At 36.4% G+C, this 19364-nt stretch overlaps 1 protein-coding gene across 1 annotated transcript; it reads left to right on the top strand.

Moving 5' to 3' along the window:
* Positions 1-2351: 2351 nt before the first annotated feature.
* On the top strand, positions 2352-13569 carry CTLA4 (cytotoxic T-lymphocyte associated protein 4). Its single transcript, XM_074191573.1, has 4 exons — positions 2352-2604; positions 10035-10385; positions 11135-11244; positions 13372-13569. Exons 1-4 carry the CDS (start codon positions 2499-2501, stop codon positions 13474-13476), a joined length of 672 nt encoding a protein of 223 aa, XP_074047674.1. The 5' UTR covers positions 2352-2498; the 3' UTR covers positions 13477-13569.
* The last annotated feature ends 5795 nt before the right edge of the window (positions 13570-19364 follow it).

Raw genomic sequence — 19364 nt, 5'->3', positions numbered from 1 at the left:
GGGTTAAATGACTTGTCCAAAGTCACATAGCTAAGAAAATATTAAGTGTGTGAGGCTAAATTTGAACTCAGGTTCTCCTGACTTCAGGGCTAGTCCTACTACTACTGCACTACCTAGCTGCCTCTATAGATCATATTTGTTTAAGAGCGTATAAAGAGTACAAAGTAATCTACCCAACCAAATGTGAAAAACTCAGATAGAGGTAGCTTGGTTCTGTAGAAAGAATGTTGAATTTTGAGTCAAATAGTTCATTTCCCAGTTCTTTTACTTATCACATCTGTGACGGTGAGAAAATAACCTACCCTTTCTGAACCTTAGTATTTCATCTATAAAAAAGAAGGAATTGTACTAGATGACCCCTCCAGCTCTAAATCTACAATTTTATAATAGCTGACTTGACAATTTCATATTTTATATAGCAGCTACATTGGGGCAATCTAGCTGTGAAGTACTAAAATAGCAAAGAGAAGCTTGGGAATTACATTAGCAAATAAAGTTTCCAAAGGGCCAAATAATATTAACTAAAAGGACATATCCTACAAAATAGAAGATAAGACTTATTAGAACAAACCAAACCCATGTTATATCCATTTCAGTCCCTGATAGTGGTAAAACTTATTTCTAGAAGGTTTTGGTTATTGTCCATGATAGCATGATACATGGAAAGAGTCCTGCATTTTGAGTCAGAGAACCTGGATTCACATAATTAAAAATATACCCTAAAAATCTCAAGCTCCCCTCTCTTCTCCTTGCCTCCTTTCTCCTCTTTTCCCCATTCTTACCCTCTTTCTTTCTTTTCTTTTCTCATTTCTTCTCCCTCCCTCCTTTCTTCCTTCTTTCCTTACCTCCTTACCATCTTCCTTTCTTCTCTTCTTTCCTCTTCTCTTATTCCTTCCTTCCTTTTTCCTTCCTTCCTCCCTCCTTCCTTCCTCCCTCCTTCTTTCCTTCTTCCTTTCTTCCTTCTTTCCTTCCTTCCCTTCTTCCCTTCTTCCCTTCTTCCATCTCTCTTTTTCCTTCTTTGTTTTCCTCCTTCCCTCCCTGCCCCCCTTCCCTCCCTCCTTTCCTTCCTTCGTTCTTTTCTTCCTTCTTTTCTTCTGTTTTACTGCTCTGTTATGGTCTATCACTCTTCAGTTTCAAAACTTTTTTAGCCTATTTATGTTTTCATTCTGTATCATTTTTAATTTAATAATTTCACAAAATTTATTTGGAATAATAATGATTTTTTTAAAATCCCAAATGACACCTTTGCAAATTAAAGAAATGTCTGGGATTTGTTAAGCAGCCTGATTCGCATTCTACTCATTTAGTAACATCTGTCATAATGGTGTGAATTTCAGTTATAACCACTTGGCCCCTGGAATCTGTTTTCAGTCTGAAGAATGCAAAATATTTTAGCTTATAGGTAGGTTTTTTTGGTGTATGCTGGATCATTTCACCTGTCTCATTTCTCCAGGGTCATTTCAATTGTCTTTTCCTGGACCTTTCCCGGTTTTATTCTATCTTTTTTTTAAGGTTTTTAAGCAAGGCAAATGGGGTTAAGTGGCTTGCCCAAGGCCACACAGCTAGGTAATTATTAAGTGTTCTATCTTTCTTAAGTTATAGTTTTTAGGAGCATATGGATTAACTTCTGAGTCTAAGTACATCTGTATTCACTATTGAATCTTAGCACTAGGAGAGTTATGTCAACTACTTTTGTGATTAGCCTCAGTATTGACAATCCATGGTGTGAAAACAGCACATTAAGAAGTCTTTGCTTAGTGAGATTTGCTCTGGAGGGGCTGATGCTTCTTTGTAAGGGATCAAGAAGCCCTTAGAAAGAAGATGTCAGGGCGGCTAAGTGGCGTAGTGGATAAAGCACCGGCTGTGGAGTCAGGAGTACCTGGGTTCAAATCCGGTCTCAGACACTTAATAATTACCTAGCTGTGTGGCCTTCGGTAAGCCACTTAACCCCATTTGCCTTGCAAAAACCTAAAAAAAAAGATGTCATTGCAATTCAAACAACATTCAGTTTATATCAATAATTTTCCCTACCTTCTCATTAATTATATAGTCAAATTGAAGGGATGTTCAACCTGAAGCATGCTGTTTAGGAGATTTAATAGGTAAGTGGAGAAACTTTGGATTTAAGTGCTCTCCAGGAAATTCTCCAAGCCTTCCCCTGTTCTTCAGATCCTCAAAATGAACAAAAAGCATCAGTTTCAAAGTGAGTGCATTTTCCATCCATGGATTGGCTTGTTTTGTTCAGTTCTATTTTGAGGACTTTGAGGTTACAGTCTACGCAGCAACTGAGCCCACTACTTCCTTTCTCGTAAAACCAAAACAAAAAGTTATCCTTTCAGGTGCCTCCTGGGTATGCACATCTATAGTACATGCATGGGATCAAAGCTATCTATATAAACTCCCGGACTCTGTGTGGGTTCAAACACATTTCAAAGCTTCGATATCCTGACGAGTTTCATTCTTCTTCCTGACATTCCGAGTAAGGTAGCAATCACGTTATGGTACTCCTGAGGTCTAGGAGACAAATGGAAATGCTTCACCATCCCAAGAACTGGCCCTGCACAGCAATGCTCTCTCTACTCTTTATCCCAAGTATCTCCAAAGGTGAGTACTTTAAAAGACTTAACTGAATACAGTTCTCCACTGTTTCCATTCTAGGGACTTGGTTTCACAGTAGAAGCTAAAAACAAAACTTGGGTCTCCTTGGCCTTAGGCAGTTCTGAGAAATTTTCTATTCTGGGTCAGGCAGTTGAAAGAAGTCAGCAGAGAATAGATGGAGCTCTAAGTATCAAGTGCCTAGCTCAGTCATGAATAAATCACACATGAATGCTAATTGCTTGATGATTTATTCATCTTGGAAAGAGAATTCCTGACCAGAATAGGTGGTAGTTTGAGACAGTTTCACAAGTTTCTATGTTCATATTAGAAGAAAATATTTAAAAATTATATTAGTTTTATTTTTTTAAGATAAGGATTTTTTTTAGTGGGGAATGGGTATTGATTCACTGAATTATAGCTCTAGAGCAGGAAAAAGACCTCAGTGGTCATGTAATCAACTCTTGCATTTATTAGAGAAGGAATTGAGGCCCATTGAGATCAAATGACATCTAAAATTACTCAGGAAGTTGTTTCTAAACCCTGGTCCTCAAAATTTGGAGCCTGAACCCTTTGACCATTTACTACCTGGAAATGGACAAATACAAAGCTCTGAATACCTAAGAGTATTATTTCATAATGCTGGGATTCTAGAGGGATTATTTAAACATTTTCTGGTCAAAATATCCACTTAATAAATTATATGATATTCTCCATCCCAATATTACTGTCTTTTAATGAAAATTTTAAATTAGGAAATTTATGAAATATTATTCAATTATGAAAGCAATTTCAAATCTTGAGCTAAAGTTAGTCAAAAAGAGGTTCATTTGACTGTTGGTATATGGGATTTCATTGCTATTTGATTTTTCACATTGAATTCAGATATTAATGATATTCATTTGTGCAAATTCCCCTATTTCATATAGATGAAACCAGAATCCATTGTGATATGTAAAAGGTCATTTTCCATATTTAAAAGTTGGGTGTTGCTAGGAAATCTCATACTAAATGCTCATTATATCTGATAGCTCAGTTAAGATGAATTAATCAACAAGCACTAATTAAGCACTTATAATGGGCCAAAGTTAGTATACATAATAGAATGATAAAAATATTCTTAGAACTTGACACGTAGTTTGTCAGAATGGGCAATTCACAGTATTTGTTAATTTGGCAGGAGATTTTACTAATATGTTTCTTGAGTCTGTGAGATTTGAGCTGAGATTTTGAGTTATATTAAATATGGTTAAGATTCCAAAAAGAGTCACAGATTCTGATTTCCACTCATAGGGTACAAAAAAGTAAAGAATTTTCCAAAGGTTTGATCCCCTTGGAGACTGGGTATTATTAAATTAAATGTTATTCAGGGGGAAAGCTCTCCCTGGGGTGGAGAAGAAGGGAAGGTTGGTGATTGGGAAGCTAAGAAATAGAATAGAGAAGAGGTCCTAGAATACCCAGGCATAGTCCAACAAAAAAATGTATAAGATGTCACCTTTTATTTTTTAGATAATAGGGAATTGATGATCTTTTTTTTAATGTAATTCTTGCCTCTCTGTTATATTCAACCTGGACAAAAGGAGAATTGAGATATATAGGGGCTCAAAAGGAAAACATTGGTGTTGTGCAGAATATTAATGGTGGTGCTGGTAGCAGAGATAATGAGCTAGCCCATAGATCAGGCAATTGGGGAAGCCCAGAAGAGCCTGGCTGCAAAGTTGCTTCACCCTATTGAGGAAACGACCTGGTGCCCTTTACTCTGTGGCTTTCTTCATGTAGAAGCTCCCCTTGCTGTGATAAGGAAGTTCTCTCGCAAATGCAGTGGGTGGAGAGGAGAATCTCTCTTCAACTATTATTTCAGGATTGAGTGGACATGGTCATGTTACTCCTATGACCTCAAAATTTCAGGGTCCCTGTAGCCTACACAGTAAAGTCCAACCCTAGTCATCCATAATCCTGAATGTGCCTTCCCTTGACTTTTTTGGCTCATCAAAAGACCACATCCTCTCTCTTTATCATTTACTATCAAAGTTCTTGGGAAAAAATTGTCTATACTCACTTATTCCACTTATTATCCTGCTGTCCCTGTAATCTTCTGTAAATTGTTTTAGTTCTTAGAACTCTACAGAAACCGCCTTCCCAAAGACCACTAGGACTACCTAACCACCAAATTCAGGATCCTTTGCTTAACTCTCATGCTAATCAATATTTCTGCTATTTTGGATGTGTTTAACCATTTCTTTCTACTGGACTGGTTTTTTCCTCTTGAATCAGGAGATAGTTTATTCTCTTAGTTATCCTGTCCCTCTACCTTCATTCCTTTCTTTATTTTACTGGTTCCTTTTCTTCTCTCATTCCTCTTAATGTGAGTGTTTTCTAAGGGTCTTTTACCTACTTCTCTTTTTTTCCTCTACACTTTCTATGTTGATGATCTCATTCATTCCCATGGCATTCAAAGCTACTTGTATGAAGATGACTCATACTAGGAAACTTAAGAAGCTGACCTAACTTAAAGTCTGAGATCAAGAAAATAACTGAACTAGCACAAGCAAAGGATTTACATTTTCACAAGAGGGATAGGGAAGACTACATAACTGGTAAGGTTGAAATAAGGCAAAGGTACCTGATGGAAACCTTTACATAATAGTAATTATCATGAGCAGATAGGCTCCTGGTGTCTGTCTCTGTTTTTCCAAATCAAGGCTCAACTCAAGTTCTGATCATATTTTCAACTCAAGGTGAGGGACTCTTCAAATCAGAGGAACCATGATCCTTTTCCTTGTCGGTTCTTTTACACTCAAATGGTGGTTGTCACATCAGCTCGTCATTTTTACAACCTCTTTACTGCCTCCCCTCCACCCACTTAACACCTAGTTTTAACAAGAATTTAATTCTAGAATTTAATAATTTATTTTTTCTATTTGTGAGAACCTCAAAGTACTTTTTGATATGTGGTCATCATGTCTTGGAATGTGGGGGAAGGTTTGCAGCAGGACCTGGCCAAAGCACATCAAGAATCTCAAATGCTGTTCAAGATTCCAATCAACTACTAGCTATGTAAGCCCCAAACTCAATAATATTGCTTATTTCCATACTCAAAATGCCTCCTTCTAATCACTAGATCTATCTAAGGACATAACTTTAGATCAGGTAGGGCTCTTGGGGTCATTAATCTCATTCCCTCATTTTAATAGTTGAGGAAATTGAGTGAGAGTTATTTGCTCAGTATAATATAATTAGTAAAGGTCAGATGTAGCATTTGAACCCAGGCCTTCCTGTTTCCATTTCCAACACTATCGATTCCACAAAGGTTTTTCTACATTATTCATTTTCTCATGTTTGTAACTTTAGAATTATCAAAGAGACAATATATAGTGGCAAGAGAAAATGTGAAATAGTGGAAAGAGCTGAACTTTAGGACAGTAAGAAGAATAATTTGAATATCATACTAGAGTAGATATTGTGATCATAGATGAGTCCTTTAGATTCTCTGAGCCTCAACTTCCTCTTCAATAAAGTGAGGATTGTTACATGATTAATTTCTCCTACAGACAGCAAGGTGACATGGTGGTTAGAATCCTGGACTTGGAGTCAGGAAGATTCGTCTTCCTGAGTTCCAATCTGGCCTCAGACACTTACTACTCTTTGACCTTGAAAAGGTTAATTTAAATCTGTTTGTCTCCATTTCCTCATTTGTAAAATTAGCTAGAGGAGGAAATGGCAAGCCACTCCAGTATCTTTGCCAAGAAAACCCCAAAATAGGGTCATGAAGAGTGAGATATGACTGAATACATGTCTCTTACTGTTAAAGGGAAAGTTCTTTATAAATCTTAAAGGGTTATATTAATGTGAGTTGAATTATTGTCTTGTCTCAATCCCTCACATCCAATGAATTAAATCCTTCAGTTCCATCTTTACCATATTTCTCGTATTCAATCCTTCCTGTCAATGAAGCTAAGTCACTTAAACTCTCTGCGTCTAAATTTCTTTATCTTTAAAATGAAGAGTGGAATAGATGATGCCAAGGTCTCCTCCAGAAATAAATTTATAAACTTATTCTCATTGCACCAATCCCAAGTAATAAAAGGATCTTGTATTATTGCAAGGCTTTTCAAGAAGGAACCCCCCCCCCCCCAGAAAAACCTTTTCTTCTGTGATTGATTTGATAATGTTATTTACTGGTAAAAATAAAAATTATTCCCTTATTGCCTACTGAGTAAATGTCGGATTCTTTGCCTGGTATTCAAGACTCAATCTACTGGCACTACCTTGCCTTTCCAGCCTCCAAATACTCTATGTAGCAAAAAAATTAGTTTACAATCCATTCCACTTACATATATTATATTATATTATATTCTTCTACCTAGATGGCCTTGTTCATGCTGTAACTCATGCCTCAAATGTCTTCCCACTTTGTCTGTTGCATAATTACCCCATGTTTAAAGTTATACTTAAACCCAATTTCTTCCATAAGACTATGCCATATCCTTCCTTCTTTTCCTTTCCATTCCTCCATTAAAGTCATTCTCTCCAATTAGCCTATCATATAATATATATATATATATATATATTATAATGTTCTGTGCTTTATCATTCACTTGATCACTGTGCTTTATCATTCACTATCATCATTGAAAGATCCCTGATATCAGAGAATTTCCTATCTAAATTTTCTAACGTCTTCAACAGGCCTAATACAGAGATGCTTAGTTAATACTTAACTAATGAAGAAAAGGGAATCAATAAATGAGCATTTTCTTTTCTGATTTTTTGATGATCTGGTCTTCTCAAATGTTAACTTTCATTATTCACCTTTATAAAACTGGACTAATCATACTCCAGACAGGTCATGCCATATATTTCTGGAGTTTGAATTCTACTTGTTGAAACTGTACCCAATCGTACACTTGAAAATGCAATGCATTCCTGTGAAGTCTTCTGTTGCTTCCCAAAATTTTCACACAGAACACAGCAACTTCTAATTCAATCAAAGTATAACCTTATGACTTATGACCATGAGGGAAAATTATTCTGCAGAGACAGGAATATTATGGAGAAGTCTCTCAACCAAAGTGCATGAAGCAACAAAAATTTTAATCAAAATTTTTTTAATATTTCCATAAAATAGTCATGTTGTAAAAGAAAGCACAAACAAAATAAAACAATAAAAATAAAGTAAAAAGAGGTATGCTTCAATCTGCCTTCAGACTTTGTCCGTTCTCTTTCTGGAGGTGATCAGCATTTTTTTTTATCATGGATTAAAATTTTTTTTGATCATTACTTTGATCAGGGTAATTGAGTCTTTCATAGTTAATCATTCTTTCAATATTGCTATTACTGTGGACAACCTTCTCTTAGTTCTTTACTTTGCATCAGTTCATATAAGTCTTCCCAGATTTTTTTGAAATCATCAAGCTTTGTTATTTCTTATAGCACAATAATATTGCATCAAAGCCTTATACAATAACTTCCACAACTTTGAGTTGAGAATTTTGTGCTCTTTGAAGAGAAAAATAAAATAAAGTTCTCAGACAAGATTAATGGAAGTATATAAAAAAGACAAGATGATAGAGGTATATGAAGTGATATCCCTGAGCTGTGAGAGTTAAGTGTTTGAGATGGTCTGATAGCTATGGGATGGTCTAAGAAAGAGGTAGACTATTAATGGGTTATTTGTGTTCTTACATTGTCCTGAAGAAAAAAAGGCTTAGCATTGGAAAATCTATTCACATGGTCATTCATAGAGAAATAGCTTGTTATGCCAGTTATGCCAATTATGCCAGTTATCTAGAAGCACAACATCAGAGTAGATTTAGGCTCTATTAGATGGAGATGTCTGATTCCCCACCTGCACATCCAGACAGAAACAGTCTGTTCTTTATATCTCCCTAGTACTTTGCATGTATCCCTTTCTTTGCACTGGGATCCTATTTAACCCCAGTCATATGTTCTATATCCTTTATTAACATGTAAGATCTTTGAGCACAGGCATCTTTTTCATTTGTCTTTGTAGCCTCTGAAGGTCAAGCTCAGTAATTTGCACATGATAGATCTGAAATATATGTTTGATGAATTGAATTCAATCATGAGGTGAGACATGTTAAATGTGATGGATCTGAGTAATTCAAATCTTCCTAGTTATACTTTAATATACATCTTCCCAGTTGTACATTAACATATCTGAAATTCCACTAATGTAGATTTATTCTTTGATTCCTTGGAGGAATCAAAGGCCTTATGAGTTCTAGTAAAATGGAAGTAGGGACTGAACTAATTTTCTTCTACTTCAAAGTTTATAACACTCTGTTCATGACTCCACGAAGTAGGAGATAAAATAATTGTTCTTTCCATTTTACAGTTAAAAAAACTGAGGTCATATGAAATGAAATGATCTAATATATTAGACCTAGAGAGGGTAGTAACTAGCATGGTAAATGTGGTTGTGTCTCAGGGATCTGACATGGAAAGTCAGTGCACTTTTTCCCTTAAAGGTCACTTTTCCTTTCCATAAGTATTATTCCTATATCTTATTTTACTATCAATCAATCATTTAGAGAATCAATAAATAAGCCCTTATTAAGAACTTGTTACACAGATACACAGTATAATTCCTGTTCTGGAGGAGCTTTTATCCTATCAGGAGATTCAACATATACATGTACAAGCATATCTATGTATATAAGCACTATATGCCACTAAGTTTTATATATGTTATACACACATACATATATATGTATAAAAATATCTACACACAATAATAAAACTTGAGGGGAAGAGGCTAATAAATCTGAGGCCAATAAATAGGATTAGGAAAGATGGCCATGTCAAAAACGACATGAGCTGAGCTTTGAAGGAAACCATGAATTCTAAGAGATAGAAATGAAAACGGAGGGCACTCTAATCATGTAGGATAGCAAAGGCATAAAATTCATTTATTCAGTGGAGATGGAGTATTTGTATGTGTGTAAAAATCATGCCATGAAACAAAAAGCTTCCAGGGTCATTACCTCCAAGGGATCCATTTCCATGACAACATCTTCACCAATTCCCCACAAAAAGAGTGAGGACCAAGCAGCTCCTTCTCCTGGGGAAATGTCCTTCTCTGACACCATCCTTCCTCTCCTGTTCAGCTCTATTTTTTCCAGGTGAAAAAAATTCTTTCTCATAACTCTGGAACTAGAACTCACATTTAAGTCTTCTGAATGACACAATTTGTCTCCAATAATTCAGCCACTGTGCAAATACCTATTACCAGCTAACAATATACTACTTTAGTAAGAAAGAATAGACAGTAACATTGTGCAGGTACAGATATAGGGTAGAATAGGATAATGGGGTGGAATTTCTAGATTGGGACAGAACGTTTGAATGCCTGTTTCACAATTTAGCATAGATAGGTGCTAATTCATGAAATCTAAAAAAAAATTCTTTAATCCTAGGGATACATGTGACTCAACCAGAACTGGTCCTGGCCAGCAGTAAAGGGGTTGCCAGCTTTGTGTGTAAATATGAGTTGACAAACAAAACCAAAGAGATCCGAGTGGGACTTCTCCGACAGATGGACAACCAGATGGTTGAAGTCTGTGCCTCAACATACCTGGTAGATAATCAACCAGTGTTCATGGATGACATGCTTGAGTGTACCGGAAATGCCAGTGGGAATAAAGTGATGCTCACTCTCACAGGACTAAAGAACTCAGACAGTGGACTGTATATCTGCAAAGTGGAGCTCATGTATCCTCCTCCCTACTACATGGGTTTAGGCAATGGAACACAGATATATGCCATTGGTGAGCAAAGCTATTTCATCTATATAATAAGGACCATAATAGTAATAAAGTGATATGTATACTATAGAGCTACTTTATTTTGCATAATACTAGAAACAACAAAAATAATTTTGTTACTGGGCATCAAGCTAATCATTGTTGAGTTTGGAAGATTATTCAGGTCTCTTGTCTATCCTCATGCAAAGGCAGTCATGTTACCAGTAGGTTCAAAAGTTAACATCATGACTCCAAGTATAATTGAGGCTAAAGAGGGGTAAAAAAGATGACTTCTAACTAAGGCATCTGGGGTAATGATAAGTCTTATGTTTTGGGTATGACATAATAGGGAAGTTATCTCAATCTTTTGGATTCTCCAAAAATTATCCAATAATGGAGACACAATCCAAGAAGTCCCCACTTTCTTTCTGTTCAAGTTTGTCAGACTTTCTGAGGTAGAAAAAGGAAAGACCCTGCCAAAACTTTTTTATCCTAGACTATTATCCTTAGTGGCCACCCATGAAAACAGCTGCTGTTGTGTGTATGGGGGGGGGGGCTCAATCCATATGAAAAGCAATTTCCTAAGTCTAAATGATTTTCATTTTGTCTGTTCATCTTATTCTACAGGTGAAAAGGGAAGTGGTATTTCATATAGTACCATATTTAATAAATGACAGAACAGGGATTAGAGCCAAAATCTTACGACTCCTAGTGTGGTGGTCTTTCTACCATGCCAGCCACATCAAGATTTCCTTTCCCCTCCTATGTTTCAGATCCTGAACCTTGTCCAGACTTTGAAGTTATGCTCTGGATTCTGGCTATAGTGAGCTCTGCATTATTTTTTTACAGCTTCCTCATCACAGCTGTTTCCTTGAATAAAATTGTGAGTATTACCTTGGTTCCTTCCTCTACTGTCCTATTGTCAGATCTCCATCAGTCTAAAGGTCTGTTCTGCCACTCAGCACTGCATTTGAGATCTTTGAGGCTGAGGAGTCAAAGAGGAAGGGGAAAGACAGTGATAGAGAGCCAGCGAGAATAACGAGAAGCAGCTACTGGAGGGTTCAGGGATGACTCATTATGTTAGAACTGTGTGTTCAACATAGCAGTGTTTGTGAGCTTCTGAAGTGTTTCACTTTGACTAACAGCTGGAGAAAAGCCACCTGGCTGCTTTCCTTCTCACCTTCATTTAAAATGAACTCTAATGACTGGACCCCAGGTTGGTTTTAGGTAAAGTTGGGGCAGGGAAAGGGGAGGAAGGAAGAAGGGAAAAAGCATTTATTAAATGTCTACTGTGCTAAATAATTTTTGTTGATTCTCACAATAATCTTGGAAAGTAGATGTTATTATACATTTTGCAGTTGAGGAAACCAGTCAAGTGACTTGCCCACAGTCATATAGTTAATTTGTTCAGAGGTTAGATTTGCACTCAAGTCTTCCTATGTGGAGTCAGTACTCTCCACTACACCACCACCTAACTGCTAAATCATTTTGGTAGATAACCATCTCTCTGTTTTTTTGTGAACCCCTCTTCCTTGTCCTCCACAATGCTTTAAAAGACCTACGTGCATTCCCCTATGAATCACATGCCTCTAGATTTACCATGATCTAACACTCTCTTCTCATTCAAAAATTTACTGTAGTTGGTGGCAGATGGTAGATTTATGCAGGGAGCAGGTATCCTTTCCCCTTAAAATAAGTCTTTGTGACTTCCCTGTAGATTTGTAAGATCTACCACCTGTTTATAATTCTATCTAATTAGGAAGGAAATGAAATACAATCTATTCCAAAGGTTCATTAATTGGGGCCTAGAAAACTGTAGATTTTTTTGGAGGGGAGCTATAAACCATAATGATAAAATATGTTTTTTTTTTATTTTTACTGACCTTTATTTGAAAATTTGGCATTTGATTTAATTAAAAAAAAATTCTCTGAAGGGATCTATAGGCTTCACCAGACTACTAAAGAGGTCTATGACACACAAAAAGATTAAGAATAGCTCTCTCCGCCCCCATGGACAGCTAGGTGATTCAATGGATAGAGCACTGGCCTTGGAGTTGGGAGTACCTGAGTTCAAATCCAACCTCAGACACTTAACAATTGCCTAGCTGTGTGACCTTGGGCAAGTCACTTAACCTCATTGCCTTAAATAAATTAAAATATATAGGGTCCCCTCCTTCCTCAATTTTTTGACAATCAGGTACTGACTTTCTTTAAGACTCAGCTCAAGTGATATATCCTTCAGAAAGTCTTTCCTCAACCTATCTCCTTAATTGCTAGCAATATCTCCTCTAAGGCAACTTGCCAAATGCACATTTGTCTCATAAATACTAATTCATGTATCAGTGACCACCTGCTTCTCCTCCTCCCTTTAGAATGTAAACTCCTTAAGGGTATTGGCAATTTTCCTTCCTTCTCTATGACCCCAGAGCTTAACATAATACCTATCAGATGGCAAATGACATTTTGATAGACATATTAGAGGGTCTTGCCAATCTCTCTTGTCATATACTGTTATCACTAAGGATAATGGAATGAATTTTTTTAAAAAAGAGATGGCAGAAATTGAAGATCTTTATAGGAAAAGAGAAAAGTCAGTTAGAAGAGAGTAAGAATTAATTCTGAGAACTGGCTATTTGCTTGTTTTTCTAATTTGATAGATCCTGACCCATTAAGCATTGTTGCAGAAACATCAGCCAATAGTCACTGAGCTGAGATGATAAGGATCAAAGGTTTCAGTGCTTCTTTTTTCTTGACCTCTTTAAAATTTCTTACCACACATACTGCTCTCCTATCTTATAGATGGGGAAGATGTGTCCCATTTTACAGAGATGATAGTGGGTTCCTTATCCAATAATTCCAGTAATAAAATCGAGAAGAAATCCTTGCTCTAAAGCCTGTACACCATGTATCAGAACCATGCCAAAGAAACTTCTGTTATACGATGGGAACTGATCTCTCTCTCTCTCTCTCTCTCTCTCTCTCTCTCTCTCTCTCTCTCTCTCTCTCTCAGCTAAAGAAAAGAAACCTTCTCACTACTGGAGTCTATGTGAAAATGCCTCCTACAGAACCTGAACATGAAAAACAATTTCAGCCCTACTTTATTCCTATCAACTGAGAAAAATGGAGTGGTGCATAGAGAGATAATTTTTCAATTGCAAGAGACACTGAGATCTTCACTTTCATTGTAACCTGCTTTAACAACAGTTCTTCGAAGAAGGGAGGGTAGAGGGTGGGTATGAATGTGGGAGGATGAAAAAATAACATATCTCTAATTAAAATATAGTTGCATATCAAGCCCTAGTTAGGTGTTTGGAGAATCAAAATTCAAAGAACAGAATGTCAGGAAAGAATGATTCTGAAAACTCGAGGCAATATGAACAAAAAAGGATCCATGCAGGAGCAAAACAAGAATATCTTCTGATATAGAATGACAGACCTAGATTAGGGCAATGCATTAAGGAGGGAGAGAGAGAGGACTCCTCTTCAACCTTGTATTTAAAATGAGCTAAGCACGACGGAAAAAAAATTATCTTTTCAAGATGAACTATTATCATTTTTTTCTCTTTACAAAAGTTTCATTATGTGAAGATTTTAAAAAAAATTCAGTCAAATGACTCTGTTTAAGCCAGTGATTTCCTCAGTTGTATTAGTTGTATTGTACCAATAAGTATCTTTTATAAAGTCTGATAGCATTATGTGCCAGGCAAGGGAAGGGCTAGAGTATCTGGTAATCAGTTACATTCAAACACTATGTGACAGTGTCTTGCCTCCCATTGATGAATTAAGAAGGCTGGTGCACCCTGGCTCAGAGCTCTAATGAGCCAGGAAGGGAAGAAGGTCATTTCCCAATTAACTCTAACTCCAAATGAAATAGCAATAACTCTGGATTCTGACAGAATTTCATTCACATGAAAGGACCCAGGACATCGAATGTTGGATCCTGATACTTTAACTGGCTTTCCACTTAAGTCAAAGTTAGTGGTAGCTGACCAAATGCTGAATCAACACAGTATAAGGAAAAAAAATCATTCTGGAAGTCCTGTCAGACCCATTTTCAGGATGTCTCAACTATGGGTGACAGTTGATAAATGTCCGCTTAGCAATAAGGCCGAAGGAAGTTGGTGTCTGGGAGGGGCACATAATGTTTCTGAAAGTGAACACTGTTGGGTGTTTTTAAACTCACTATTTTCCATGAAAATGTAAACAATATGTATAATATTTTAATTAAATAAAATACTGTTTGTTTTCCAGAGCTTGTTATTTTTCCAATTTCAATATGGTTTGATAGCAGAAATAAAATCAAGAATAAATTGGAAAGAAATAGAAATTAAAAAGAAATAAAGAACACAGTTGGGGCAGCTGGGTGGCTAAGTAGTTAGAGTGCTAGGCTTGAATTCAGAAAGACTCATCTTCCCAAGTTCAAATATGACTTCAGATACTTATTCTCCCTGTGACCTTGGGCAAGTCATTTCACTTGGCTCCCCTCAGTTCCTTCTCTGTAAAATGAACTGGAAAAGGAAAAGGCAAAGTATTCCAATATCTTGGCCAAAACAACTCCAAATGGGGTCACAAAGAGTTAGAAATGACTGAACAATAACAAAGACAATGACTAACAAATAACACAGTTGCTTCATGTTCAAATATTTTTCCTCCTGCCCTGTTAGAATGAAAGCCTCATGAGGGAAAGAACCAAGTGCTATCTAATCTTTATATTCCTAGTGCTTATTGAGGTGTTTTATCTCTCTCTCTCTCTCTCTCTCTCTCTCTCTCTCTCTCTCTCTCTCTCTGTAAAGTCTTTAATCATTGTGGATTTATAGTTATTGATTTTTTTGTATGGATTTGCCAAGTCTTTTATTATTCCTTTGCAATTCGGAAAGATAGGTGGGCTGTTCAAAAGAGAAGCTTTGGAATTTGTAAGCTGCTTTTAAATGGTTGCAGACTTGAGAATCTTCTCCAGTTCCATCTCCTTTAGTTTAAATGTTCCTACTGGGTGATCACAAATAATTTTATCACCCCTCTGCTGTATCCTTCTATGCTTAGAGCTAGGTTGGCCATGCCTCTAACCCCAGCTCTGTCTCTTATGATCACTCTAATCTGCTTTTTTGGTAACTATCATCTTCTCTTTCTATTTCTAAGGTGCCATGGGGCAGTGTTTTGCAAAAATCTGTTCCCAAGAGCAATGCATGACTATTACCATTAGTCAGTAAGCATGCCCCAACATAATGTTCCATACTCTTGTGATTCCTGGTTAACCCTTTTTGGGTTTCTACCTTCTTAGTTCCCCTTTGATGTTGCTCAATCTTTTTCTCCCATTGTGCTCTTGCTCATTCAATTCCAGTCAACATTCTTATTTCTGCAGGTGTTTGCTAATATACAAACAGGAAATGTTGAAATAAATTCATCCCACCATTAACTAGTTCCATTCCATTCTTTTAAGGTCAAAAAGCTCTTTATTGAGTACTGTGAGAAATTATTCATTTAGACCCCTACTCTATTCCAATCAGTATTAATCAATTTGATATCATTCCATAGGGATAGTAATTATACATTCTGTATATTAAACCTCAGGAGCTGTGAACTGCAGCTTTTAAGTTCACTTGGAACTGAAGCATGGGAAGCTAGCTAGAGGTCCTCCACACCCTTGTTTTCCCTCAATTACATGGGAAGTTCTCCAGCTTATTTTTGTGCTTTGGGACCACTGTATTTTATCCAACATAAGCAGATGATTATCTTATAATCACTTAGTTAATGGAAATGCTCCATGTTTCACCCACTCTGAGACCCCCTGTTGATATACCCTTTTTTTTTTAGATGATGCATCATTTTTGACCTCTGAAGTAAGGTCTGCCAACCAATGAAATTTTGTATGTGGTTTAACCCCTCTAGAGTCTTCAGGTATGAAATATTATAAAAAGATGATGATGATGATGATGATGATGATGATGACATTCTTTGTTCATTGTGGAAGATGACCATGACAAGAGGGAGGGGATGTCATAATATGCACATGAATTGGATTTGAGAGAGTGGGTGCTAAGTTACCAGCCTTACTTTCTCCTCTAGGACCATCTGGATCAAGTGGTCAAATATGAAGTAGGATGACTGGAGATAGTCAAATTGGAGATGTGAGGCAATCAGGTTTAAGAGATTTGCCCAAGGTCACACAGCTCCTAAGTATCTGAGACTGGATTTGAATTCAGGTTGCCCTGACTTCAGGACCAGTGTTCTATTCATGTGTCATATAACTGCCCTGAAGGAAGGGGTGAGGAAGATCTAAAGTCCATTTCATTAGAGGTGACCATGGGGTCTTTAATAAAGTATTATTGACTCTGCCTCAAAGGTTTTACTTGCATACAGGACAATTATCTTATTTTCGTCTCCCTCAAAAAGCTTATGTCCTAACATGGAAGCAGAAAGACACAGAAAAATAAATTATATACCATATATGAATCTCTATTCCATCGTTACTTATTGGGGTCAATGGAATCTGAATATTCCAAGTTTCATCATAATATTCATTTCCACGTTTGAGATTATGATGAGCTCATGAACCTAACTAATCCATAAGAAATCCATGTTAGCAAGAAGGTAACTTATTTGGCATATTATCCCAATCTGGGGAAGCAAAAAGGGTTTTGCTAGAGTCAGCTCATATTACTTCATAAAAGTTCACTATTAACTTTTCAGTGCAGGCATTTTCACCTTGGAAATCAGCTTGGAAATCATGACTTTATTTCTTGTTTTGCTGATTGTTTAGACTTAAGGAAGTGATGAAGAAAATGATAAAAAGGAAGATTAAATTTAAAAGTATGATATGTATATTTAATATTTACATCACACCCTTGAAGCAATCCTTCTGTTGTCATCTGAAAATAATAAAGAGAATGAGAGGGTGGCTCAGGTGACAAGCGAAAAGGGAAGAGATGGAGAAGTTATGGTACTTAATTTCAATGACTGGCGAGGACACACACATTTCCACTGTCTACAATGTTCCCTGAGCATTGCATTTCTCTTTGGCTCTGTAAATTTGTCCTTTGGTCCTAACTTTTCCTCTATTTCTGCCTATTAAAATTCTACCCAATCTGTTAGACTCATTTCATTTCTTAGATGGTACTTAATTTCAATGACTGGCGAGGACACACACCTTTCCACTCTCTACAATGTTCCCTGAGCATTGCATTTCTCTTTGGCTCTGTAAATTTGTCCTTTGGTCCTAACTTTTCCTCTATTTCTGCCTATTAAAATTCTACCCAATCTGTTAGACTCATTTCATTTCTTAGAAGTCCCATCTTGAAAACTGAAGTCTGGACTGAAATTTATCCATTTATTATTTGCAAAACACATTTAGCATTTTATTATTATTCTGCTATATTGTTTCCATTATTTTCATCCATATATTTTTTCTCTACCCAAATCTATTGCAATACCTTGAATGACAGATGACAATGTAATAGAAAGAGCCAATTGGATTTATGAAGAAATAGATTTAAATCCTGTGCCTTCCTGACACTTATTAAATGTTTAAACATATGAAAGTCATTTAAATTCCTTTAACCTCAGTTTCCTCATTTGTAAAACAGAGATAATAATACATAAAGTACCTAACTCACTAGGTTGTTGTAAGGATCAAATGAGATAATATGTCCAAATAAACCACAGTGTGCTACATAAATCCCAGTTAGTGTTATTATCAATATTATTATTATATACTTTAGTATCCTTCACAGACCACAATACCCATCTGTGCACATAGAAGGATTTTAATGCCCATTTGTTGATTTGATTTGAATTATTATGGCATTTATGATAATTAATTTTAAACATAAACACCTTTATGCACAGAACCTTGAATATATTAGTTCACAGGGAACTGTTTACTACTGTGCATATTAATAATAAGAACAGTGATGTAACCCTTCAGAATAATAATGAAATCAAGGGAGCAATTGAGTTCACCAAGGGAGAGAATATAGAGAGGATAGAAATGTATCCAGAAAAAAGTCTTAGGTATATGCATCTGTAGGGGATGGATAGCAATTTCTTGAAAGAGACTAAACCAGAGCTTAAATGATTCCATAAAGGAGACTAAGCTAGAGACATCATAGATGAGGATAATAGAAGGAGAGATGGAGAAACAAGAAAAAGAAGAAAAAGGAAATCAAAGAAGGAAATAAACTCTTTTTGGAAGGAATGGTAGACAGGTTTGAAAGCTACAGTGAGTTCAGAAAAGATGAAACTGAGAAAAGATCATTTAATTTGGGTTATAGGATTATAGGTTTATTACTGGAAGGGTAAACATCATTTAGTCCAACTAACTTTTTTGCAGGGGAGGAAACTGAGGTTCAGGGAAGTCAAATGACTTGTCCAAAGACACAGAGTAATTCAGGGGTACATCTGGGGCTCAAATTCATGTTCTATGATTCTAAATCTAGTGTGTTTTCCACTCCAATAATTGATGACCTTGGAGAAGCAATTTCTGTTAAGTGGTTGGGTGAGAAGTCAGATGTCAAGGACCTGAGAAGTGAGCAAATGGTGAGACAGTGGGTTCAAGAATCTCCTTACTTTTCTTATAAAAGTATTGATTAAATAAGTTATTCATTTTTATAAAGTCTTATCTTAGAGATAATACTAATAAGTCAGCATTTGGAACTCAGTTAAACCACAACTATTTTCTCATGTAAGGAAAAAGCTCCACTTGTGGAGAGAATGTGTCATAGAGATTATTTGGTTCAAAGGAAGACAGAATAGGTATTTCTAGTTTTTCTCCCCATGACTTTCTCAAGGGAGGAGATGAAGCAGGAGTTTGGACTTGGAGGCCACTATTCTGCTTTCCTTAGAGAGAAGCAGTACAGGACCAGAAGTATGTCTGTCGACTTTAAATATTGCTTATCCCAAGAGATATCCTAGTTTTGAACTAGCATATTTTATTTTTTGAGCTAATTTTTGATAATTTTGTTATTTTAGGAGACTAGGGAATCCCAAACTCTACGTTCCAAGACTTGA

Source organism: Macrotis lagotis, chromosome 6 (genome assembly GCF_037893015.1).
Source record: "Macrotis lagotis isolate mMagLag1 chromosome 6, bilby.v1.9.chrom.fasta, whole genome shotgun sequence".
Taxonomy (NCBI): domain Eukaryota; kingdom Metazoa; phylum Chordata; class Mammalia; order Peramelemorphia; family Peramelidae; genus Macrotis; species Macrotis lagotis.
This window is presented reverse-complemented; position numbering and strand designations above follow the sequence as displayed.

Excerpts from the sequence above, each read along its gene's own strand:
- CTLA4 (XM_074191573.1), top strand. The coding sequence starts at position 2,499 with ATGGTACTCCTGAGGTCTAGGAGACAAATGGAAATGCTTCACCATCCC. Across the intron at positions 10,386-11,134 it reads AACACAGATATATGCCATTG|ATCCTGAACCTTGTCCAGAC; the intron begins GTGAGCAAAGCT and ends CCTATGTTTCAG. Across the intron at positions 11,245-13,371 it reads CTGTTTCCTTGAATAAAATT|CTAAAGAAAAGAAACCTTCT; the intron begins GTGAGTATTACC and ends TCTCTCTCTCAG.